Source organism: Sapajus apella, unplaced genomic scaffold (genome assembly GCF_009761245.1).
Source record: "Sapajus apella isolate SASKATOON/1434 unplaced genomic scaffold, GSC_monkey_1.0 scaffold73, whole genome shotgun sequence".
Classification (NCBI taxonomy): Eukaryota; Metazoa; Chordata; class Mammalia; order Primates; family Cebidae; genus Sapajus; species Sapajus apella.
The window spans coordinates 9604359-9631502 of record NW_022437013.1 but is presented as its reverse complement, the minus strand read 5'-3'; the positions used below and the strand labels follow the sequence as shown (position 1 = coordinate 9631502).

The 27144-nt window shown below is 34.2% G+C and overlaps 1 protein-coding gene across 1 annotated transcript in view; it reads left to right on the top strand.

Annotated features, from left to right (window-relative positions):
* The window catches only part of IL1RAPL2 (interleukin 1 receptor accessory protein like 2), a 1136852-nt gene that overhangs the window by 848416 nt on the left and 261292 nt on the right, over positions 1–27144 (top strand). The window contains exon 6 of the mRNA XM_032250933.1: positions 12435–12509. Within this exon, the coding sequence (XP_032106824.1) occupies positions 12435–12509 (75 nt within the window). The remainder of the gene's footprint in view (positions 1–12434; positions 12510–27144) is intronic.

The window sequence follows — 27144 nt, the reverse complement described above, 5'->3', positions numbered from 1 at the left end:
GGTGGCAGATGTTTTTGAAGTTGGGAAAGGCTTTTCTGATAAAATAATAAATGTAACCAATCATTTGCTCTGAATTAGACTGAGATCAGCCTGATGCTAATGAATATCACAGACATTTCCAAGGTCTAGGTATACATAAGATGGGGGGGCTTTTGCTCTCCCAGGAACTGAATTCTGTTCTCAAGTACTAGGCAGTGCCTTTTTTTTTTCCCCCAAGCTCTCTGAGACTAAATGGCTATATGCTAGTGAGTGCTGGCTAGTGATGGGAGTGGGGGGGGGGGGCGTTAGCCCATAGACAAAGATCTTAAAGGATTGGGTTTTGGTCAGACATGTAACTAGCCTTCATGTTAAAAGCAGAGTAGTAGACACTGAGTCACCTAACTGCAGCAAGATCTATCTGCAGGGTTTTCCCTCGTTTGTAACCTCAGGTAACAACCTCCACAAGAGTTTTCTGAAAAGCCGTTTGTTCTTTTACAAATGACCTGACCACTTCTTACTTGCTATAGAAACATCCAGTGGCACTAGGTCAATTTGTCATATGGCCAGAGCACTTTAACACCTGGGTTTCTTTCTGTACTTGAGTGTTCTGCAGAGGAAGTATCAGTCAAGACTAGGGAATAATGGGATGAGGTTGGAAAAGTAGGGGGTGGGATGGAGGGGTGGTAGTGGTGCAGACCCTTAGGTAAATTAGGCTATATTTGGAAGCTGCTTCATTTAAACCAGTACAGAGAACACTGTGGTGAAATTTGATTCCCCTGTCAAGAATTAGCTTGCCTTATCATATTTCAAAGACTTATTATTTAGAGTCAGGATGTCCTTTGAACATTGAGCCTAATTTCTTGACAAAGTTATATCAGGAGATGAATGATAATCACAGCTGAATAAGTGCTTATTCTATCAGAGAAAATGGGGCCATCAAACTTCCACAGTTAAGAGGCAAGTTTATTAAAAAAAAAATTGATTCAAAAAGGCAAGTCACCCTGTTTCAGGAGATTTGGATCCTGCTTTGAAAAATTCCCAAGATTTCCTATCTCAGTTTCTGGAGACCACAATTCTTGCTTTCCTAGCATCCCAGTTGTACTTAATGAGACAATCATAGGAAAGAGAAAGTGCTTTGTAAATTCAGTTATTTTTTCCTTTCTTCTGCATCCAATAATCACATCTTGAAATCACCTAGCTTATATTTTTTCCTTGGAACTGTGAGCAGTCATCATTGGCTTCATCTGAAAATCAGTTTCAACATCATAGATCGTCAACTTATATTTGATTAATTAAATTAGGTCTCATCAGTATTACCAAGACAGGAAACAAGCTTGGAAACCTCTCAGAGAGCTGCCAACAAGTGGGAAGTTAATCAAGATTTCTAAGGGCTGGGTCCTGACTTCAGTGATGGAAATGGAAAATAAAACTACTTTATTTTCAGATGCTATTCTAGTATAATTGAGTTCATTTGCAATGCTATTACATATTCATCCTAGAAAGATTCTAGGGGGAAGATCCCAGCTTTAAAGCCAAACAGACATAGATTTGAATTATATCTCTGCCATTTTTGCTAGCAAGGTAACCTTGGTCAAGTGACCTTCTTTGACCTTTAATTTCTTCAACAACAACAACAAAATAGAAATAGTGGTACTCACCTCATAGGAATGTTGTGAGGATTAAATGAGACTGGGAGACTACAGAATAGGAGTCAGGAAATTAAGATTTAAATTCTGGTTTTGGCTCTTAGTCGCTAGAGATGAGTCCTTAGGAGAATAAATTAACCTGTCTGAACCTCAGTTTCCTCATCTAGAAAGTAGAAATAGCACCCTGCACTTTATAGATTTTTGATGACCATGTGTTTGGCTTGCTGTCATGCAAACAAAAAGGTTATTCACAATCTTGGAAAGTTCTCTGGTAATGTTAAGCTGATGTGGAGGAAGATAAAGTGATAATGGCTTGTGATTGACACCACTTTCTTTTCTACCTCAGATCCCAAACTAAGTAAGTCTTTATGTTAGAATGGCTTTCTTCTTCCTGAGCTCTAAATAATGTTTACCAAACAAATATTCTGTGAATTAGAGAATTATCCTTGTCATGAAGCTTTTGATTTTTAAAAAATGCTTATTTAATATCCAGTTGTCATCCTCATTACAGCTGTTAGCACACCCAAACAACTAAACTTAAGTGATATTTTGCTTTTCCTTACTCTTTGAATTACAAAACATCATGTTTACAAGCTATGAATGCCTAATGAGTTTGACAACCATAAATAAATAAACCATTAGACTCAAAATAGCAGTATCAATACCGGCCTAATCTAGTCAAATAATTGCCTTCATGAATTTTTGTTTGATATGCAAAGATTATGTTCACAAACTGATTTGGCTGAAATGAGACCAGTAAAAAAGTTCTTTTCATAAAAATACAATGCAGACAATATATACTGTTCCATATGTCAGCCACAATGTCATATTTTGGTTCCTTACATTTCATCTGTATTTTATTTGATTACTTCTTATGGCATGGTAGTAGACAGAATAATTCCCTCCACCCCAAAAATGTGCATATCCTACTCTGTTAGGAATATGTTAAGTTCTATAGTAAAGGCAAATTAAGGTTGTAAGTGGAATTACGGTTGCTAATCCCCTGATCTCAAAATAGGGAAATTATCATTGATTATCCAGGTAAGCCCAATGAAATAATAGGTTTCCTCAAAAATGGAAGAGGGAGGTAGGAAAGAAAGAATAATATAATGTAACAAGGATTCAACCTGCCCTTTCTGGCTGTGAAGATGAAAAATAGCCAAGCACCAGTGAATGCAGACAGATTCTAGAAGATAGAAAAGGAAAAGGAATAGATTTTCTCCCGGGGCCTCCAGAAAGGTATGCAGCCCTGCCCACATCTTAATTTTAATCTAGTGAGACTCACATTAGACTCCTGACTTCCCAAACAGTAAGATAATAGTAAATATGTTGTTTTAAACTAAGTGTGTGTTAATTTACCAGCAGCAAGAAAATTTACAAGAGTCAATTACCATGTTTTGTCACTTCCTACAGCCATTTGTATACCTCCATTTCTTTAACTAGACTAAGCCTTTTGATCTGACTCTGTGTATTCTTCGAATTTATACGTTACTGCCCCTAACAAAGATATATACACTATTTGGTAGTGTACCTTTCTCTAATAGAACTATAAATATTTGTTAACTGACTATAAGAAGGAATGACACCAAGTAATCCCAAATTGAATTTTCATCCTGTTCTTTGACCTCTGGAATTTTGTGGATGCAGCTAAAGGTGGTATTCAGTCAATTAATCCCCAAAACTCATCAGTTTAGTGAAGTATTTGGGTTTCTTTTCTTTTTTCTTTCTTTCTTTTTTTCCTTTTTTTGGTAATGCTTATATGGAAGCATTTTGGATGTATTTCAAACAAAAAACGTCTTAGATTAAAAAACACGGAAGAAATATGACAGTATAGAGTAGTGGCTATGAACTTAGACTCAAAGGTAAGATAGACTTTGGTTGAATCTTGGACCCAAAATGTATTTACTAACAATATGACCTTGGACAAATAAATTAATCTCATTGAGCCTCAGTTTTCTCATCTGTCAAATGTTGTTAATAGTAGGACCTATTTTATACATTGTCATGAGGATTTAATGAAAGAATAAATGTAAAAGTGCTTGGCATGAAATCCATGCTTAATCTATGTTAACCATAGTGCAGTAGCAAGGATATTGAACTTTTAATTCAAGAAACTTGGGTTTGGATCTTCTGTTTTATTATTAATTTTCAATATGATGTTGAGCGCATTCCTCCTTTACTGCCTTTCAGTTTCTTCATATGTCAAAATAGCCAGATGAATTAGATCCCTAAGGGTTTGTCTAGCTCTAAAATTATCCATCCTTGAGAATCATATTATATTTTTAGGCATCACTATCTAAGCCAAATTTCTAGATCCTGACAGATCAGTAATCACAGAACCAAATGATGATCTCGAAGGAAGGTAAAAATTGACCCATCTCTCATGTTTAAACTCTGATATTTATTTTAATACTAACTTTATCCCAAGTTCTGTGTGAAACCTGGAAGTACACTATCTAATAGTGTAACTTCTTTAATAATTAACTATATATGGAATTTGACATCAACAATATAAGCGTCCAGGGAGCACTATTTTAGAGGAAGAAAGACAAATCTTAACTTAAGGGAGAAAAAGCAAGAGTAAAGGAAAAGCAGCAGCTGTGAAGAAAAGTGAAAAAAAAAAAACAAACAAAAAAACCATCGTAACCACTGTTAAGTTTCCATTTCCCCCAAGGTTGTTTTCTTTTCCAGTTTGAAGAAGTTGCTTTATGTCTGGGCAGACTTGTGCTGAATAAACATTCTTCTCTCCAGAGAAGGGCCTTGTGTCAAATGGCATTGAGAAGAAATTGCCCTGCCTTTATGCTCAAGCTTTCCCAAAGCTCATGCATTGCTCAAAACTCAAATATTAGTGGAAATAAATGTGGAACCTAGAGAAAAGGGCAACTCAGGGCAACTTCACAGCAGTCCTGACCATTCACTAGCCTCGGGGCACATCCAGTGACCTGCAAGGCAGGACACAGGCTCTAAGCCAGTTGCTAGGGAGGCCCTAAGCTTTGCAGGGGCAATAGCCAGGTAAGTTTCCCAGCACTTTCCCAGCAGTTTAACTTCTATTTGTTAAAGGATCACTTATTTATTCAAAGATAATAACTGACTTTAAGTTCTATGCTAATAAAAGTCAAATCGTTGCAATGGCTTTGAATAATGGCAGGGGTATTTTTAGTGAAACTGGAATGTGTTTTAAAAGCAATTTAATCCTCTGAATATAACCTTTCGTGTGTTTGATTCTCAGTAATTCTCAATTTTATCTTCCAAATATACATTTGAGGAACATGAACCATTGTCATTAGTAATAGTGACTTAATAAAGGAAATTATTTTTAAAGGGAGGTAATAGGTAGGGAGATGAGGAAGACACATGAAAAAGTATCTGAAATTTGAGCCATCAATGATTTGAAAACAAATTTTCAAATAATTTTGGAAATCACTGGCTTTATTTTTTGTGGTAAGCCTATCACAATTTTTCTATTATAGCTGGGACACCTAGAGAATATGTCTTCTCTCTAGATTGAGTTAATAAACAGTCCATTTTGATCTGTTTCCTCCTGTTACAAATAAGGCAGACAATATTAGAATTTTGGTGGAGAAAATAATTATAAAAGATTAATTGCTACAATGGTTAAGTGATGGAGGTAATAACAAGTTGAAGTAAAAGCAAAGCTTGATTTTTAATGAACATTTTTTTTTTAACATATGCCTGGACTTTTTTTTCTAAGATATTACAAACTAAAGGATTCACTCATAGTAATGCTGGTTAGAATCTTGAGGGAAACAGCTTCATCTATCTTCATTGGCTTCTGTAGAAGTCCACCTTGTTTTTTGGATAACATCAGTGTGAAGATAGCAAGTCAAGAAAAGGCCCTAAAGCCCAATGTGTGCCTACAACAGAGTAAAGCATTTCATTCCACATTGAGAGACAATCCTTCAAAAGCAGCTAGCCTTATGAGAGAAGTTACAACTGTCTTAAGTTCATATTAATGTTTAAATTGCAGATTAATTTGCAGCAGGTTTTGATTAGAGAGGCATAACTCTGTGTGCCTAAAAGCAGGATGCTGAAGAAATTTCTCTAAAGTACGGATCACAAAATTAGGAAGATTAGGGCAAAAGAGATATATTATAACCAAGGCTGGTCCTATTTGAGTTTACAGGTTTGGAACATTAAGTATGATATTGAATAATCATGATTATTCTGTACTTTTTCCTGGATAATCATCAAAATTAGGGGACTCTCAGCTTGGTAATTCTAGAAATAAAATATTTTTAACACATGGGGCTTTAAAGTAAGTGTCCGGTAGATTGTATACATCATAATACAGGATTAGGAAGACTATGTAGTTAATTCAGAAAGAGATATCCCTTGCCTCAAACAATTATCAGCTAATCACATGAAAAAAATGCAAAGTATTCCCAAGAATAATAGCACTTATGGTGTATTCAGAGCTCAGCAATTTCTGCATTCATCCTGTGTTCAATTTATGAAATCTTCAAACTAGTCAACTACTTGCGCTAGGCTTGGCAAATCTCCATCCATGATTACAGGAAATTTTTAAGGATATTAACAGGATCTCTGGCTCTCCCTACATCTGATTTGCTCAGCAAGTACCTCCATTTTGTCTTCTCACATGAAAGCTATTCTCAAGTCTTTCTTCCCAAAATCCTCAATTATCTCAGAACATTAGGCAATCTGTAATACTTTTACATCTGGGCACTTTGGGGCAAAGAGCCATAGGGCTGCTGTTGCTCTTTTTTGGAATTAGCTCATGAGCTTACATGATTTCGAAGAGGAAAGAGCCCAGTGAACAGTTGCTACCTATTGACAAAGTCTAGTACCTACTTCAGAATTTGGGAAGTATTTGGCATAAAAAATCATTGTTTTAATTAATAAAACGCATTATCTATATTAGTGGATGTGTGTGATCCATGTCACTTCTTTACACAACTTCAGAGAATCCCATTAATATTATATGCTCCCAGGAATGCCATTCACATGGAAACTGATATAAGTGTGCCCGTGGGGTTGGGCAATGAGATGGTATTGCCTGTTACCTTTGGCCACCTAGTATTTATTTCTTTTTCCAACAGCAACCTAAGTTTTCTTTAGGACAGTAGTTATTAAGCAGGTGAAATTTTGTTTACCTCATTACATTTTGCCAATATCTTGAGACATTTCTAGTTTCACAACTGGGGGAAAGTCCTACTGGCATCTTTGGTTAGAGCCCAAGGAAGCTGCTAAACATCCAACAATGCATGGGATAGTCACCTACAGCAAAGAGTTAGCTGGCAGTGAATGTTAACTTGCTGAGGTGGAGAAAACCTGCTTTTAGGAGATTCTTTTCTTCATGATTTGCATACAATCTTGCCTAAGCCTGGAGCTCAAAACTTGTTCATTCAGCCTGTCTTTCTGGGATTTTGAATCTTGATCAAAGTGACAGAAGGACAAAAAAATTAACCAAGATTTAACACAATAAAATAAAACATATTAAAAACCCCCATAAAACCAGTTCAATTCAATGGTGTGGTCAAGATGACATCATTGTGTAGTCTTTTTTGCTTGCACATCTAGACCTGGCCTGGTTCCTTTCCTGTTATTAAACCTAGTTCCCCAGACTTCCTGGCCATCCTTGAGATATCCTTCTGATAAATTCCCTTTTGGCTTTAATTAGCCAAAGTTTGTTTCTGTTTCTTGCAATCTAGGAATGCTACGGGAAGCACTGTTTTTTTTTTTTTTTTTTTTTTTTTTTTTTTTTTTTTTTTTTTTTTTTAGGGAAAGAATACCACCAGGAAATTAGTTTGGAGATTGTAAGTGTTTATTTGTTCCACAATGTCACATACTATCTTATTGGCTGGATTGTATGAGACATGATCTTTATCCCCCAGGAGCTTAAAAATATAGTTAGGGAGACAAGACATAACCATATAATGTGAGATTTAATTTGTATTCAAAGCAGTGCATGTTGTGAACCAAATGGGTGGTTCAAATAGTAAATATTTTAGGACTTAAGAGAGGAGAAAGCTTAGCTTGTGCTGCTATTAAGGAAGGCTTTCTGGATGATTCAGGACATAAACAACTTTTTGGAGGATAGCTAGGACTTGGGATAAAAAAAAAGGAAGGGTGAGGTATTAGAGTGTTGTGGGCCTGGTGAAATCAGACAGAATTTAATTCAGGTCCCTACTTTAGATTCAAAAGTTCCTTGACTTTGGGCCAATTATTTGTAAAATATAAAATGTTGTGAAACAGCCTAGAACAAAACAAATTAAGTAAATGATAACTATGGTAGCTATTATTATTTGTTTCCAAAATTGGAGGGAGAGTTTAAGTCAAGATGCAGAGTTGGAAATTAATGCAATGTGACTGAGGAAAGCAACTTGTCTATACATCAATAAAATAGATGATAGGTGGGTAAAAAGGCAAGAAAGTTATTAAGGCTAGACTATGGCTGCCTTTATGTTCCCGAGTGACAAGTTCAGAGTCTATCCTCCTGTAAAGGTAGGAAACATTGGTAGGTTTAGAATGCTTCAATGTTGTGGCAAAAAATAGTGATTTTAGAATGCGATTTTAATACTGATATGGGGAGAATCCATTTCATTGACCATAACATACAAATTCCAAAATAACTTCATTCACAGAAATTAATGAGTTGCTGTCTTTCTATTCCCTCCCACTTGGTCTTTCTGGCCTATCTAATTAAACAGATAAGTCAACAACAAAAATTTGCCATAACACTAGTTAACACTTAGCTAATGTAGTCAAATTGATTTATTCAATTAAACAAATAAGTCTACTTATTTTTTATACCAAGTTCATGTAGATTGACCAATCATTTTAGTCAAACCAGTTGATCTGGTTGTACATATAAACACAATCATTACCTATAATAGAAAGGAAAAAGTTATTTTGAACATTCTTCTCAGGAAAGTTAGTGTCAAACATATAAAACCTAGTTTTAGGAAGAAGCAGGAAGTAACAGCAGTAGCTTTACTAACACATTAAGACTAGTGTCATGGTATATTCAGTAGAGCAATTATATTTAAGGATAATTAAATATAAGCAGCTACCGAGGAAAGTACAATGGAGGAAGTATACACTGAAATGTTAGTACAAAAATGCATTCTTTGCTCCCATTCTTTCAATCAAAGCATATAGCTTAAGCTTCAAATTCAAAGACTAGCTCAGACCCCAACTAGTCCCCATTGAGGTCCAGGATAAGATTTCTAATAAACTTGTAAATCTCTGCTCTGTTGTTTAGGGGACTTAGTATTGACAGTTCTTTCTTTCCTTTCCTAAACAGTAACTGAGTTTCAGATGAGATTTTAAAATTAAAATAAAAAAGAAATGAGCTTGCCTGCCTGTGGTAGCGCACACTCTAGCTAATCTAAATGCTATAATTATGCATGGTGCTGATAGATTTGTCTCTGGGCTGGTGGTCAGGATCCAGATGAACTGTTGCAGTTGCTGCTTTATCATCACAAATGTTCTGCACCTCTTAGCAATTCTCAGGCCTACACATGATGTTGGAATTTGAAGAGGCACCATAGCCATATATCCCATTGAGATGTGTTGGGGTAAGTGCCAGTTCATCTCTTTCCATTTATAGGTTTAGGGGGGAAAAGTGTATATGTGTGGGGCGTCCTACAGGGATCATGTTTCAACCAGCTGTTTGCCACAAAGCCATTCCCACTGGAAAGGAACCCTAGTGTCGTTAATTAGTGTGGAGTCAAAGAGGCTAAAACCACTGATTCAGTACTGAGCTCTTTACCTGTCTACTGCCTACAACTTACATCCTGTTTTCCTTTTCATCCTGCAAATGGGGGCTTTTGGTCACAAGGAGACAGCAAATGAGACAATATAAGCTTCATTTAACTTCATCTCTGAATTGGCCACATTTGTAACTGTCTTCTTTACCTTACAAGGTTATCGGAAAGCACTTTGAAATTTATGAACCACCTATAAATGTAAGACACTTAAAATTGTCATTAATATTACTGAATGTCACCTCAGCAATTGATATTTAATAATAATAAAATTAGGGTAAATACATTCATCCATAGTTCATGGCAGAAGATAAGGTTAAGGGACAACAATGACTCCAAACTCATCCTGCTGAAAGCAGAGCAAGATTGTCATTTCCATACATGAAATACATTCCTTACAATTGCTTCCCACCTATCTCATTCCAGTTAAATCATTTGGAAGCAGGAAATATTTTAAAATAAGATTGCCTAAGAATAGTTACCAGCAAGCTAAATGTCTATAATTTGTGTGCGTAAGATAAATTGACAATAATTCTATAAAGAAATCAAAACGGCTTTTTTATTAATAAAAAGGAAAATGGCTGGATTTAATTTTAATTTTATTTATGTTTTGAATACATAGCATATGCAGATTGTTCGAAATATAAAGGTATATAGTGAAGATTAAATCTTCCTTCTGCCTGGCCACGCCACCCTTTCCTTACACACCACAGCTCCTCAGCCATCTACTCCCTCTCTTCAGGGGACACCACTGTTACCAATTGCACATGTATCCATCTAGAAATATTTCACATGTATACAAACATTTATATATGCATATGTGTGTTTTAAACTCAAAATAGCATGGTACGCATACTATTTGGGATCTTTTTCATTAAACGGTAAATCTTGGAAATATTTTCATATCTAATGTACAGATTTACCCAATTCTTTTAACAGCAGTGTCATAATATGTCATTATATGAAATAACAGCAATTGTAACAAGTCTCCTCCTGATGGAAATTTAGATTGTTTCCAATATTTTCTTAATACAAATAGTAGCATACTGCAACAAAATTGACCATCTGATATAACTGGATTTTAAATTCAAACATATAAATTTTGTTTAAAGTATATTCCTTATGTTTCTCATAATATTTAAAAATCAGATTATTAAGAGTAACTGTAGTATTTATGATATGAAGACTAGATATTATATTAGTATGTCTGAATTATGCCAAAATAAACTTAGTTAAGACAAAAATGTTCAATTTCATAAGGACAATACATGTTGTATGTCAGCTAGAATAATGTGTTGGAAAAATGAAAACAATTAATTCACTAAAATTTTCCTACTTCAGGCAGTTCAGGTATTAGGAAGAGAAAGCTAATGTGCTATAAAGCTCTTTCCTAAGTATATTTCTGGTGTATTTACTTATTATCAACAACTATTTTGGGAATCTCTCCAAATTTGTGTATTTCCCTAACCTTATCTGTCCTGTGATCAACTTTTATTTCTCTCTTTCTCTTTTAAATATTCTGCAAATAGTATGAGATCTTCTCTCATGTTGGCAGGGAATTACTAAGCTAGTCAATTAATGGTGGTGTAATCATTATAGCACAATCCTATGCTATTCCTCCTGTGAATTATAAAGAAGTATAAAATATTTCAATCCAGTTGGATACTTGAAGTAAGACATAAATACAGAACCCGTTAAAAGGAATTCAGGATATAAACAATAGTTTGATATAAGGTTCGTTTTATGATAGCAATACACATGACATACGTATCTGCATGCCAAGATCTCTCATTTCTTTCTTCTAGGTTCCTCTCAGATTTGTCCTCTCATTTAAAAAAAAAAAATCCCCAAACTCCACCCTGGTGTGACTGCGCACCACCGCCTGCCCCCCAACACCGTAGCTTTGTTACTTCAACCTGTTAGTTTTTTGTTCTTCTCTTAGCCTATTCCACATATGAAGCCAATCATTGTTAGACAGCACTTCCATTGAGTCATTTTTTTATTCCAAGATCTACAATGACACTCTAGCCTAGCACATCATGTCCAAGTTCTTCTGCCTGTTACTCAGAGTCCTCTAGAATTCAACCCTATTCTATCTATCTAGTTTCATTTCCAATTCATCATGCTCACACAACCCCTTCTCACCAGACTCATTTTTTTTTGTAAGCACATTATGCTTGAGAAGTTCTACTATTGTGCCTTGGTTTATGTTGTTAATCTTTCCTGAGAATCTTTCGAAAATCATTTTGAAAATTTCTGAGAATCTTTTCTTCTTTACTCTCTGCCTTTTCAAATCTTCTCCATCCCTTAAGTTTCATGTGGAGATCCATTCTCTTCAAAAAACTTTCCTCAAACCTTTCAGCCAATAATGACCTCTCCTTTCTCCATTTCTTTACCACTATATGTAGCCTTATAGCTCAAATGCTATATTCTATGTTCTATTCTCTATTATATTGTGCTAGTCCTGTGTTTATAGTCCTAGATTATAAATTGAGGGCAAAGATAAAGACTTTACTTTCTTTCCCTTTAGTAGCTAGCACAAGACTTGGTGTACAAAAGATGCTTAATTGGTATTTTTGATCAATTATCCTAATGAAGGTATCATTACTTTATTACATTGTTTTGGAGGTTGCAGTGGAGAGTGGGGGATAATTTAGAGGTTTAGAAGATTTATGTCACTAAAAATGTCCATTAGGTAATGTTTCATTCAGAACACTGTTACAAAGCATATATGAGTATTTAATATTTCTCAATTATATTTTTTAAAAATATATTTCCTTATACTTACAAATTTATAAAAACAACCCCAAATAGTCCATTTGTTTCATCTTGTTGGAAAATGTAGCTGTCAAAATGGCCTATTTACAGTGAATCAATGGTGCTCTAAATGTGCTGGGAAATATATTGTATGGATAGAATAAAAACCCAAGTAGGAACACTGTCTAATAAATGTTTACACACCATCAAGTCTACAAACATTAAATATCATACATGATAGAATCTTTCTCATCTCATAATTTATCTCAATTTTTCCATTACTTTCTTTCATTTTCTCTTCTAGCTTTACTCACAGACAAGCCTCCCAAGCCATTGTTCCCCATGGAGAATCAGCCAAGTGTTATAGATGTCCAGCTGGGTAAGTCCCCTTCTGGGCATAATAGATCCTAAGGTTGCTCTCTGTTAACAGATGGGGAAAATTGCATGAACCAGGAAAGGTTTATTGCCACTGTTATTACCTGCAAATTTACTTGCGTTTTGCTCATTTATAACCCTGGAGTTCAGTGCAATAGTGGTTTAAGGAAATGAGTTTGTTTTGCATCAAAGAATGGTAATATTAATTAGTTACACTGGGTGCTAAGTATGCTATATGACAGTTTTTTAACTCTATGAATGATAGACGGATGGGTGACTTGCATTGGTGATTGGTACAGAAAACTTTTCATACATGTCAGCCAAAATTTTTGGACAGCATTAACTCCTGGAGACCAAGCACTTCTTAAAATAAAACACAGCCCTTTGATTTAACCTTTAAAATAATTCGATAATATTATTTTCAATGGCACAATCCAGGGCCATTTAAAACTTGTTTTTAGGTTGGGATCCTGAACATTTGTGAATCATATGATGTTGGGAAAAGTGACATGTTGATTTATGAGTGTTACTGTCCTTTTATATACTCAAATAAGGACACAAGGTGTTACACCTCCTTTTAGAGCTCCTACTGGTAATCCTTGTAATTTTAAGTGCTGTAAGCTAAAAACTCAGAGGCCTGCTAGGATTTCTTTCAAATTGTGGCCTTAATTTAAATCATGTCACCTAAAAATTTCCAAGATTTCGTCTGTCTTAGATTTCATTCTAGTATTCTAAATTTCTTCAATTATATACAAAAGAACCACAAGACAACTGAGTAAATATGCTTGAAATGTATTGGGCTTATACTGAGTATATGATTTATTGATAATTTGTGACCATAGTAGTCTCTATCAGTTACATAGCCAGGTAGATAAATTGATCCCAATATTTCACTCTCTTAGAAAGGTTTTTGTTTTTGTTTAATTTTTAATTATTGTGAGTACCCAGTAGGTGTGTAAATTTATGGAGTATGTGAAATATTTTGATGCAGATATACAATGTATAATAATCACATCAGGGTAAATGGGGTATCCATCACCTCAAATATTTATTCTTCCTTTGTGTTATAAACAGTCCAGTTATAATATTTTAGTTATTTTAAGATGTACGATAAATTATTGTTGACTGTAGTCACCCTGTTGTGCTATCAAATACTAGATTTTGTTCATTCTATCTTGCTATGCCTATTAACCATTCCTACTTCCACCACACACAATACCCTTCCTAGCCTCTGGTAACTATTGTTCTACTCTCTATCTCCATGAGTTCAATTGTTTCAATTTTTTAGATCCCCAAAATAAGTGAGAACATGTGAAATTTGTCTTCCTGTTCACGGTTCATTTCACTTAATGTAATGGCATCCAGTTTCACCCATGCTGTTGCAAATCACTGGATTTCATTCTTTCTTATGATTGAATAGTACTCCATTGTGTATATGTACCACATTTTCTTTATCCATTTGTCTGTTGATGGACACTTAGGTTGCTTCCAAATCTTGGCTATTGTGAATAGTGCTATAATAAACACTGGAGTACAGATATCTCTTTGATATACTGATTTCCTTTCTTCTGGGTATATGCCTAGCAGTGGGATTGCTGAATCATATGGTAGCTCTACTTTTAGTTTATTGAGGAACCTCCAAACCATTCTCCGTGTTGGTTGTACTAATTTATATTCCCACTAACAGTGGAAATTTGAGTTCCCTTTGCTCTATATCCTCTCCAGCATTTGTTATTGCCTCTCTTTTGGATGAAAAACATTATACCTCGGGTGAGATGATATGTCCTTGTAGTTTTTGCAAGTTTTGACTCAACTTTACAATTCAATTGGGATTGTTGGAAGCTTATTTATATCTTGAAAATAAGAGAGAGAAAATTATATTCCTAATGTTGTTCATTTTTCTGAAATAAAATATAGCACTATGCAGCCTAGAAATGTGCATACCAAAGTTAAGCATTTTTAAACAAAACAAAAAGAAAGTAATAAGCATGTTGTCAAGAGTGGACTGTGGAAATGGTGAATATTTAGTAAATAATGAAGTATTAGACTGTGGCTCTTCTTATGTCCCCTATATTATTTTGCAGTCATTATATTTTGTTAGAGACAAATCTAGATATGCTGACATTCTTACTGACTGCATGATATGGTTTACTCATATCTCTCCACCTCAAACTGGGATAAAAATATTCCAAGGGAAGTTTGTAGTTCCAGGGGTTACATGGAGCCATAGTTGATCTTCTATCATTAATTTACATGGAAATTCAAGTGGATAAATTGTTTTCATACAAAAACATACACACACACGTGCGCACACACACACACACACACATACACACACACACACACACACACATATATATATATATAAAGTAATAGAAAGCAACATTTGCATAATAAAATGTATATGATAAAATTCACAAATAAAATATGACTAAATTTTATGTTTGTGGCTCCTGGAGGAATATCCTTTTTACTCCCCTCTACTATTAGGCACATTTCAACAGCAAAGTTTGAAAGGTACTGATCCAAAGTAAGGAGAAGGACCCTTATAGAAGAAACATTCCATTCAGATTCACTGTGTGAAACACCTGTATGTACTTTTCAGGATATCTACAAGATGTGTGCTATGTATAAACCTGTATTCTAATGTAGATATATATGCCAAAATACCCTACCAAATACTACCATACTATAAGATTACTAAAATAATTTACTTCCAATTTACAATTGATGTAAGGCTGAACTTGTTGGGTTTTAGTTTGTAACACAATTGGAAATAACTTTATTGACAGGAAGATGGAGACCTGCTTATTTTTCATCCCAGAAAGTCTGTTACTCTGAGATGTGAAACAACAATATAATTCAGAGAAAGAAAAACAAAATCAATCAAACCAGATCTTTGGCATTTCAAGGAGCACATGACTGATTAATTTTAAGTGATTTTAACTCTTCCATTGATTTATTTAGCACTATTTATTCACAATTGGAAATCATTTTGTAAGTTGCTCTTATACCTCAATAGTCAGGTGATATTACAAGCATTATAAATGTCAAAGAGCTCCTCAGTGTCAGCAGTAGGTCTGCAGTGAGAATCATGAGACATTAGAAAATGCCAGGTGTGAAAAAGAGAGAGAAAGATAACTGACACTATTGGATATCTCTGTCTGTGTCTGGAAAACTTTCAGAATTCAGTAAGGTAATAAAAACTTCTAGACATTGTCTTCTTTCAGTTTCTGAAGTTTATCAAACACATTCAGCTCTGGACATCCTTAAGCTAGAACTAAAATTAGAACAGCCAAAAAATACAAAAATCCAATCCATATGGCTAAATACCCAAATTCCATTCCTTAAAATTTTAGAGGACATTGTGTTAGATTAAATCTGGCCATAGATTTTTGGCTACTCCCAATATCTAAACTTAATTTTTCATTCCTCTTCCATTGATTCTGGGTTGGCCTTTGGGACATGCTTGACCAATAGAGTGTGGCAAAAGTGATATTCTGAAATTTTAGAGGCTGGATCAAAAGAAACTTGTAACTTCAGTTCCAGTCTTTTGGTGAAATCTGAAACCACCATGCTGCTCGAAATTTAAGCCACGTAGAGAGGCACTAGAGGATGAGATATGATGTGGTAGGAGAGAGAGGTCAATTAGCACCAAGGCACCAATATAAGTGAAGAAGACATCTTGGAAGTGGATCCTCCAGCCCCAGCTTCCCTGGCTTCCGCCATGTAGATCAGAGACAAACTACTGAGCTGAACTCTTCTCAAATTTATGACCCCAAAATTCATGGACAAAATATAGTGGTTGTTATTGGCCATTAAGTTAGGGATAATTTGTTGAGTAATAGTAGATAACATGAACAAACATTAATTCGTTTATCTAGAGCATTATTAATTTTATTTTTTCCCATGAACAAGAATTTCATGCAGCCATTTTATGCAAAATGAGACACGTTTTAGGGAATACTTGAGTATTGGGTTCAAGGTAGTTTTAGAAAACATGGCCTGGAATAATTGTTTATGTGTTTGAGGGTTACACTCTGTTCTCAGTTCTGAATATTTCTAAAAGGAATACAGTAAATGAAAAATTTCAATAGAAATAAATACTTTTCATGCATGGAGTTGGCATCAGTACAGATATTTTGTTGTGTCTCTAGAGGAAAATAAACATCTTGACTTTTTCTCTCCTATAGTGTAAGCTGTTAGTCATCTGCAAAGTTCTAGAAATTTATATACGTTTTTGCTGACTTAGTGATGACAGTTTGGTTGTTGCTAAATTATGTTCACAATGTAATGCTGAAAGAAGATTAATCTTCACCAAATAACCACATATTTTGAGATGGTAAACACATTCTTAACAAAATAATCTAAAAACTATTGCTCTCACAAAGCAAGTCTATGCAACTAAAGTTCCCTGTGGTAATATAAGATATATAAAAGATAAAACAATGTACAACACACACATTAAAAATTCCAATTTGGTCTTGTTATCCCTTATTTTTTTCTCTCTCTGAAGGTAAATTTAGCTTTAAATTCAAGAAATACACCTTGACTATACCAAGGCTAATTCTTTTCTCAGCAGTTGAAGAAAATATATTTTCAATAATTTTTCTAAGTAAAACAACACTGTATTACAATATATAAACTTATTTTTCACCTTTAATACCAATGTATTAAAATATTATAAGGTCATGTGCCCAATTTGATACATATTCATGCTAGATAGACCCTTTTTCATACACTGTGTTTTATCATAAAATACCTAAGTGCATGCTTTACAAAGTGTAACATACTCCTAGAAGATTTGAAAATGTCATGAACAAATTTGCATGAAATATTTGAGATCTTCCATCTAATTTTAATTAAAGGTGAGTTTGAAAATGTGTCCTGTTCTTCTGAATGATGATGATAATTTTTCTCCTCTCCGCTTTCCTCCCCTCCCCTCCCCTCCCCTCTCCTCTTTAATTTTTTTTTTTTTTTTTTTTTTTTTTTTGAGACAGAGTCTTGTTCTTTCACCCAGGCTGGAATGCAGTGCTGCGATCTCGGCTCACTGCAACCTCCACCTCCGAGGTTCAAGCGATTCTCCTGCCTTAGTCTCCTGAGTAGCTGGGATCACAGGCACGTGCCACCATGCCCAGCTAATTTTTCTATTTTTAGTAGAGATGGCATTTTGCTATGTTGGCCAGGTTGGTCTCAAACTCCTGACCTCAGGTGATCTGCCCGCCTTGGCCACCCATGCCTAGATGATAATTTTCTTCGTGGAAGTTTCTTAAGACTTAAAATAAGCTACACAGTATTACACAGAAAATACATATAAACATTTACTTTCTTTTTCTGTGTGAATCAAAAAGGAGACCTGAGGAGCCTACAGTAGATCAGAAAAACTCAGACAAGTGGCATAGTCCAAGCTAATTGGGTTACTTCAGATGTTTCAAAAAGCCAATAATCTTTAGACAAACCTGATCCAGTTTAAAAGATTTTTCTTCTTTTATATTCTCACTCAGAATTTATTTTATTTTTACAGGCTATTCAAATTCAAATTACATGACTGTGTTATGTGCTATTGGTTCAAATTGTCTCTGTGTGTATAAGAAGTGTTAATGTTCACCAGAAATTGATTTCTCTACCATATCAGTTTCTACTGAAAATTATATCAGATCCCCTAAGAGACAAGTGTAAGAGACTCTACAAGATAATATATTAAAATATAACATTTAATTCAACACTCAGGACTAGAAGGCAAACAAATAACTAATTTAATCCTAAATTAGGAAATTAGCTATTCAACCAAATCTATGTTGTTTATAAACCTTTATTTACCTGAAAGCATTTATTGAGTTCTTACTGGATGCCAGTATATTAGATCCTGAAGATATAGAGGTGAATTAAATGATTTTCTTGGCCTTAAAGAGTTCTCAATCTAGTGGGGAAACAGATGTGTATAAGTAGAATTGCATCACAGTATGAGAACTGCAAAAAGACAGGGAAAGGGGAATGTTTTTTTCTTTTTGTGATAGGACCTCTTATATTAAAGTTTCTATGTGCTTAGGCTTTCACTCATTATAATGACAAAACTGTAACTTCAACATAATTATTACATTTATCTGAAAATAATTAAAAATTACTAAGAATAGAACCTTTTGAAATCATAAATTGTCCACCATTTGCTTTAATGTGGCAAATACTAAAAATATAAATTTTTGATACCCTTGAATCAATCCAGTTTAACAAAATGAGTCAATTCCTTCTAAAGTTGACATAAAATGAACAATCCACAGCAAGTCACCAACTGAGCTAAATGTCAAACCAGAATTATTGTTAATACAAATAGTAATACATGATTATTTCATTAGCTGGATCATAACTTGATATATACATTTTATGTATAATGGTGGAAGCAAGGGGTTTCTTTTAATTCTTTATATCATATTCTTACCCTCTTAGTTTCAAGTAACTCCTTAAAAACTTTTATATAATCTTGAATAAGTGAACACTGTGAAGAGTTTGGATAATAAGAAGGAGGATATTATGAACTTACTCAGGTTTCTTGGCATACATAACTGGAGCTAGTTCACAGCAGCATTTCCTCATCCTTGTAGACATTTTAGGGTTAGTGAGTTGTTTCCAAAAGACCTGTTTATTCAGGATAACACGCACAAGATTAGCATGGGCTACCCCAAGCTGAAAACCATTCTATTGCCCAGATTATACAACATGTGCGTTATTTACAACTTTGGAAAATCTAAGCCAAGCCTTTTCCCTAAGAGTTGGCTACAGTATTAATGAGTAAGACTGAAACTGGCTCCCTTACTTTGTCTTAAATTTTTATAACAGCTGTGCATGTTTTGAGATTTTGGAGAATGAAATGGGAAAAATGTTAACAGTTTACTAAAGAGTATCTGGTTATAATCTAATAATGTGATTATGAACATCTCTTAAATAGCATGATTGTTAACCAGTCCTCTTCCTCTGTGCATACATTGGTATTTGGGGGCATTGCTTAAGCTTATGTCTCATTGAGATACTATTATAAGCTTGATTGTGTTTCATCATATTTTTAAAAAGCCAAAACCATGATTTCATATATTTGGAACCAAAAGTATTTGAGAATTTACTAGATACTAGGCACTACAATGGGCATTTGTACATATACTGTCTTATACCTCGTAAGAGCTCAAAGTAGTAGTAAGTATTGTTGAAATATTTTGCATATGAGAAAATGTGTAGCCACAGACAGTTGAAATAGCTTACATGATGTTACATCATTAGTAAGTGACAAAGAAGGGATTTCAACCAGATCTGTTTCACTCCAAAATATTTTCTTTTTATTATAGCACACAGGGTATGGTAACATTATCTAGACCCCAAATTCTATCCTAGGACAAAACTATCAGTTTAATAAGTACAGCTAAATAATATTAACAACTATAGTAATTATTATTTAATAATAGCTCTATTATAAATAATATAATTATTCTACTTAGTATTATAATTTAATGACATTTCTAGTACTGCTAAGAATCGTAATTATTATTATAATAATGTTTCCTCAGTAGAATAGTACTACTAATTATTATTATTTGTACGAGTAGTATCAGTAGTAGTGGTAGTGGAGCTGTCATTTCTTGATTGCTTACAAGGTCCTTTATACTATATTAAATACTTTATATAGATTATTTTATTTAATCCTCCCAAAAACTCTGTGATAAACCCAACTACTTGCCTCATTTTTACAGTTTTATTATTATATTTGTCATATACTATACAATTGGTGATTTAAAACATCTATTTTAATGATTGTTAGTATATTCATGAAGTTGTGCAAGCATCACCACAATTTCAGAACATTTTCAACACCTCAGAAAAAAACTATGTAACCATTGACATTCATTCCTCTGTCCCTCATCCTCACCCCATCCTCAGATTTCGGTAGTCATTAATCAACTATCTGTAACTATAGATTTGCCTATTCTGAATATTTAATACAAATAAAATATACAACATGTGGTCTTTTGTAATTGGCTTCTTACATTTAACATATGGTTATCAAGGTTCAATCATCGTTATTGCATGTGTAAGTACTTCATTGCTTTTTATCGCCAAATAATAATCTACCACATTTTATTTATTCATTCGTTAGTTGAGGGATATTTGGATCATTTGTACTCTGTGGCTTTTATGAACAATGTTGCTGTGGGCATCTATGTACAAATTTATGTGTGGACATATGTTTTCATTTCTCTTGTGTATACCTAGGAGTAGAATTGCTAGATCATTTGGTCATTCTATGTTTAACCTTTTGAAGAATTACCAGGCTGCTTTCCAAAGTGACTGTACCATTTTACATTCCTACAAGCAATGCAGAAGAGTTCCTATTTCTCTATATTTTTAAAGGACTTGTTATTTTTTTAACATTATTCTAATATGTATGTAGTACTATTATGGTCGAAACGATTTTTTAATTTATATTTCTCTAATGATTAATTTTATTGAGGATCTTTTCATGTGCTTGTTGACCATTTGTGTCTTCGAAGAAATGTCCATGACTCATTTTTTAAATGAGGAAAATGGGCTCAAAGAAGTTATAAAACTTATCCAAGCTAGTAAGCAGCTTAAAAGTAGTGAAGCTAAAGTTGTCTCTCTTAAATCTTAGCCATAAAGTCTATTAATATTAGTACTGTTGTTTACATGGTCCTATTGCACTTGGGACTTACTTCTGCCCTTTCTTAAAATAGATTTTTGGACAGAAGGTGAGTGATCATATATGTAGAAGTTAAAAGGGTATCTAGTGTGGTTTGATTCAGTGAGAAAATAGAAATTATTAAGACAGCATTGCTTTAACTTTAAATCTTTGCAACTCAGGCAACAAGTCCCTTTTAAATAGCAAACTAATTTGTAAGAAGTAGATATGCCTGAAAACTGGCTGTGAAGCACAAGACAGTATAGGAGTTTCCTGGAGGGATTTACAGTGTACTTAAATAGCCAAAAAAAGTATGTAATCCAGCATCTGAACAGAAATTAAGAAATTCATCTGTATCATTAAAGGATAGGAAGGATAGATTAGAGACTTAAAAATAATTTGGAGAACTCTCCACTGTTTGAATTTATTAGGAATATGTGTCAACTGAGTGCAATATTCCCCAAAAGCATATGATGTCTGTGTTTATATCAATACCATCAGCTTTGCAGCACTTCTCAGCAGTTTCATGTTCTTACCCATCTTATTCAGTGTATCTTATTCAGTGGATTCTTGCTAACGATCTGGAAAGAAAAAAAAAGCTACAAATTTTGACTCTATCTAAAATGCCACATGAACTGGAAAAAAAAACAGAATTATGTAAGAACTCCTCTTTCAATTCAAATATTTTATATAATTTTATGTAAGTAAAGGCAGATTTTATAGGCAAACTTGTAGAAAATTGTGGAAACAATTATCTGGCTTATTTATAATTAAAGTAGAAGGGTATTCTCAGAAGTAAGGTAGAGAGTAGCTTTGTATCATATAGATAATTCCATTAATTGTACTCTACATTTCATTTAAATAAATTTGGCTTAAACTTTGGAAGATCTTTTACTCCTTTAGTAATAGCTCTTTCCAAAAATTACTTAGATATATCAGGAGTGGGATATAAATATTTGGTCCTTTTTTGGGTGGTCAGGGTCTCACTCTGTCACCCAGACTAGAGTGCAGGATCATGATTCAGGCTCACTGAAGCCTCAAACTCTTGGGCTTAAATGATCCTCCTGTCACGGCTTTCTAAGTAGCTGGCACTACAGGGACACATCACTATGCCTGGAGAAGTATTTTTTAACATTTTTTGTTGAGACAGGGTCTACACAGAATAAGGACAAGACAAGAGATGTGGAAAAAAATACTTAGAGATCTGTGAAACTACAACTAGTAGTTTATGGTCAAGGCAGTAACTTAGAGTTTGGAAGTTTAGATGTTGTAGAAGCCCCGGCAAGGTGGTATGCAAAAAGGTCAGGTCAGAGAAAACACTGATCTTTGGTTTCTAGCAAGGCGGAAAAGTCAAAGGCTGAAAGCCATCATGAAACAGGCAAGAAATGGATACTGAAAGATCAAAGACAGTGGTACTAAACCTCTAAGAGTTGGCTCTTGATCCCCACAAGAGAAAGGTATTGTCACTGTGGTCATAGCCACTGAAAAGTAAAGTTTAAAAGAACTGAGTCTTAGAGTGATGCAAAAGAAGACACACCTGGCAATGAAGATCAGTTAAAGAAAGTCCTTCCGCTGAAAAAAGAAACTACTTCAAAAAGAGTAGAAGGTAAACTTGACTTTATACCGGTTCTGATAAAAAGTCTACTCTTTGCCAATATCTGAATTTCAAAAATTGAATTAATAGTATATGCATCAGGTTGACAAAAAAGGTTTGATTTTGTTTACAAATGCAATATTAACCTAGGAGGAGAGCGTATGTATACTGAAATTTGGTGTATATTTTTAAGATACTTCTTTTTCAAGAGCAGGAGGAGTTCTGACTCACCGAGAACCTGTATCAATGTCATTTATTTTCCTTAGATGTGAAGATGTTGATTGTACACCTATTACTATAATGATGATTTTATATTTGTTGTAATTGTTTGATAAAATTTTAGTGAGATGACAATCATGGTGTATCTCAAGGCTGATTGTTGGCAAAAGAACAAAAAGAATGTGAACATGTGATGGAGTGGAGGTCTACAACAAAGTAAAGGAAAAATTTTGTGAAGGTATAATTTGAAAACTCCTGTAAACCCAAAATAAAATTCTAGACACTACTCTCCGCCACAACCGTCTGAATGGACTCCTCCTCTCTGCCAGAACATTCCAATGTTAACCTGAAAAACTGGTTCAGGCCATGACAGGAAGAAAGGGTTGGACATGTCTCATTTATGCCCTACTCCCTTTTGGAATTCAGGAAAAGTTGACCAGCATTTGACATTAACACAGACCTTAAGTCTGATAAGAAACATACAATCTATTCTCTGTGAAGCCTGCTTCCTGGAGGCTTCATCTACATGATAAAACTTTGATCTCCATAACCCCTTATTGCAACCCACACATTTTTCAATTGATAATAACTTTCAACCAATTAACAATCAGAACACTTTAAAAGTCTACCTATAAGCTGGACGCACCCTGCTTCAAGTTATTCCATCATTCCAGACCAAACCAATGTATATTTTACACGATTGATGTCTTATGTCTTCCTAAAATGTGTAAAACTAGGCTGTGCCCTAACCACCTTGAGTACATGTTCTTAGGATTTCCTCAGGGCTGTGTCACAGTCCATGGGTAACATATATTTGGCTCAGAATAAACATCGTCAACTATTTTACACAGCTTGATTCTTTTTGTTGACACTCCCTTAGCTCAATTATGAGAAAATGAAAGGTCTTTAGAAAGAAAAAAAATCATGCTAACTCTACATAAGATAATTAAGGAAGGCGGAAGGTTGACTTTGACAATAGTACCTCATATTTATGCAGTATATCTTTTCAAGGCATTCAAATCATATTTTCAGACATCATTTAATTAATTTCTTTAATAGTTCTGTAAAGTAGGATGAGTGTAAGATATAATTAACCATTGACCCATGCAGCAATTAAGGTTTTTGTGGCACCCACAGGCAGTTTAACTGAGCATACTAGTGAGGAATCAGCTAGATCAGTAGTGAATAAATGATTATTAGCCTGATCATTGTTAGTCAGCTCAGAATTTCTATAACTCTGCTATTACATATGTACACATATGACTGCTATTGTATATATGTAAATATATACAAATTTGTAGCAGGGATGATTTATATACTTACTTCTGTCTGTGTTTCCACTTCCTTTTTCTGTCAAATAGTTTGCTTATTAATCTAATAATAGCTGTTCTCATGAGTGACCACTTTGTATATAAAGTAGCTCTTAAACTTTACAGATTGCTATTCTGCTTGCATTTACTTTTTGGTTCTCAATATTGATTCCTGTGATTTTAGTTTTTATATTATTTTGATGTACAAAGAACTTTTAAAAATACACTTATGGGATAAATATGACATTTCAAACCATACAATGTATAATGATCAGATCAAGGCAATTAGCCAGGGAAATGCAAATCAAAATCAAAACAAAGTATCATATCATTCCAGTTAGGATAGCTATTATTAATGGGAAAAAAATAACAAATGCTGGTGAGGATTAGAAGACACTACTACAAACAATTATAAAAACTGAATAACTTTGTCAACAAATTGGAAACCTAGAGGAAAAGGATAAATTCCTAGATACATACAACCTACCAAGATTGAACCAGAAAGATATAGAAAACTTGAACAGATGAATAATGAGTAAAGTTATTAAATCAGTAATAAAACCACCCAACAAAGAAGATCCCAGGACCAGATGGCTTTACTGGATAATTCTACTAAGAAGTAATTGACGATATTAATAATAAATGTTAATTAAATGCATTTACAATAATTAAAGAAGAATTAATTCCATTTTTTCTTAAATTCTTCCAGAAAATTGAAGAGGAGGGAATACTTCCAATCTCATTCAACATTACCTTAATACTAAGGCCAGATAAAAACACTAAAAGAAAAGAAAACTATGAGCTAATAACTCTGATCAATATAAATGCCAAAGTCTTCAACAAAATACTAGCAAACTGAATTAAACAGCACATTAAGATGATCATACATCATGGCCAAGTGAGATTTAACCCTGGAATGCAAGGAAGTTTCAACATATGAAAATCAGTCAATGTGATATACCACATTAGCAGAACAAAAGATAAAAATCTTTAGAACACATGGACATCTCAATAGATACAAACAAAGCATTTGACAAAATTCAACAACCTTTCATGATAAAAACACTCAGCAAAATGAAAGCCATATATGAAAATAGCCTACAGCTAACATTATATTTGATGATTAAAAACCAAAAGCTTTTCCTCTAAGATGAAGGACAAGGCAAGTATGCCTACTCTTGTCACTTTTCTTCAACATAATAATGGAAGTTCTTGCCAGAACAGTCAGGCAAGAAAAAGAGATAAAAGCATTCATATCAGAAATAAAGAAGTAAAAGCATCTCTGTTAATAAATGGCATAATCTCATAGGTAGAAAATCCTACCAATTCCACTAAAAGTTAGCGCTAATAAACTTATCAAATTGCAGGATACAAAATCAATATATAAAGATCATATGCATCTTTATAGACTAAGAATAAATGACCCACAGATAAAACTGAAAACAATGCCATTTATAATAGTGTGGAAAAGAATAAATAACAGGAATAAACTTAACTGAAAAGGTGAAAGATTTGTGTACTGAAATCTACAAAACATTGCTGAGATAAATTAAAGAAGGTACAAATAAATGAAAAGACACCTCACATTTTTGGATTAGAAGTCTTAGTATTATTAAAATGCCCATAATTACCCAAAGTGGTCTTCAAATATAAGACAATCCCTATGAAAATCCCAGTGACTCTTTTTGCAGAAGTAGATAAATCAATCCTAAAATTCATGTGGAAACACAAGGGTCCCCAAATAGACAAAACAATTTAAAGGAAAAACAACAAAGCTGAGGCCTCAAACTTCCTGACTTCAAAACATACTACAATGCTACAGTAACCAAAACAGTGTGGTACTACCATAAGGACAGATAAGTAGAAGAATGGAACAATATTAAAAACCCAGATATAAACCCACACATAATTGATTAAATGATCTTCAACAAATGTACCATGACTATACAATGAGCAAAGGAAAATCTCTTAAACCAGGGGGTTTCTGACCCCTGGGGCCACAGTGTAGTACCAGTCTGTGGCCTTTTGGGAACTGATCTGCAAAGCAGGAGGTGACTGGCAGGCAAGCAAGTGTTACTGCCTGAGCTCTGCCTCTTGTCAGATCTGTGGCACCTTAGATTCTCATAGGAGCATGAACCCTATTACGAACTGTGCATGTGAGGGAATTAGCTTGCATGCTCCTTATGAGAATCTAACTGATGTCTGATGATCTGAGGTGGAACAGTTTCATCCTAAAACCATCCCCCCAACCCTGCCCCTGTCCATGGAAAAATTGTCTTCCATGAAACTGGTCTCTAGTTCCAAAAAGGTTGGGGAAAAAAATTATCATGGGAAAACTGAGTAACAATATGAAAAATAATGAAATTAGACCCCTTCTTTTATACCATACACAAAAAATCAACCAAAATGCACTAAATAATTTGACAGAAGTCCTGAAACTATACAACTACTAAAGGAAAACACGGGAAATTCATAACATTGTTTTTGGCAATGACCTTTTAGATGTGACACCAAAAGTATAGGCAACAGAGGCAAAAATAGACAAGTGGGACTGCAGAAAACTAAACAGCTTCTATGCAGCCAAGGAAATAATGCAGCCAGAAAACTAAACAGCTTCTATGCAGCCAAGGAAATAATGCAGCCAAGCAGAATGAAAAGACAACCTACAGAATGGGAGAAAATATTTGCAAATTATATATTTAACAAAAGGCTAATATGTAAAGTATCTGAGTAACTCCTACAACTCAATAACAACTAAAAGCCCCAGCAAAAATAAACTTATTAACTATAGATAAAAACCTTGAATAAACATTTCTCACAGAAGACATACAAGAAG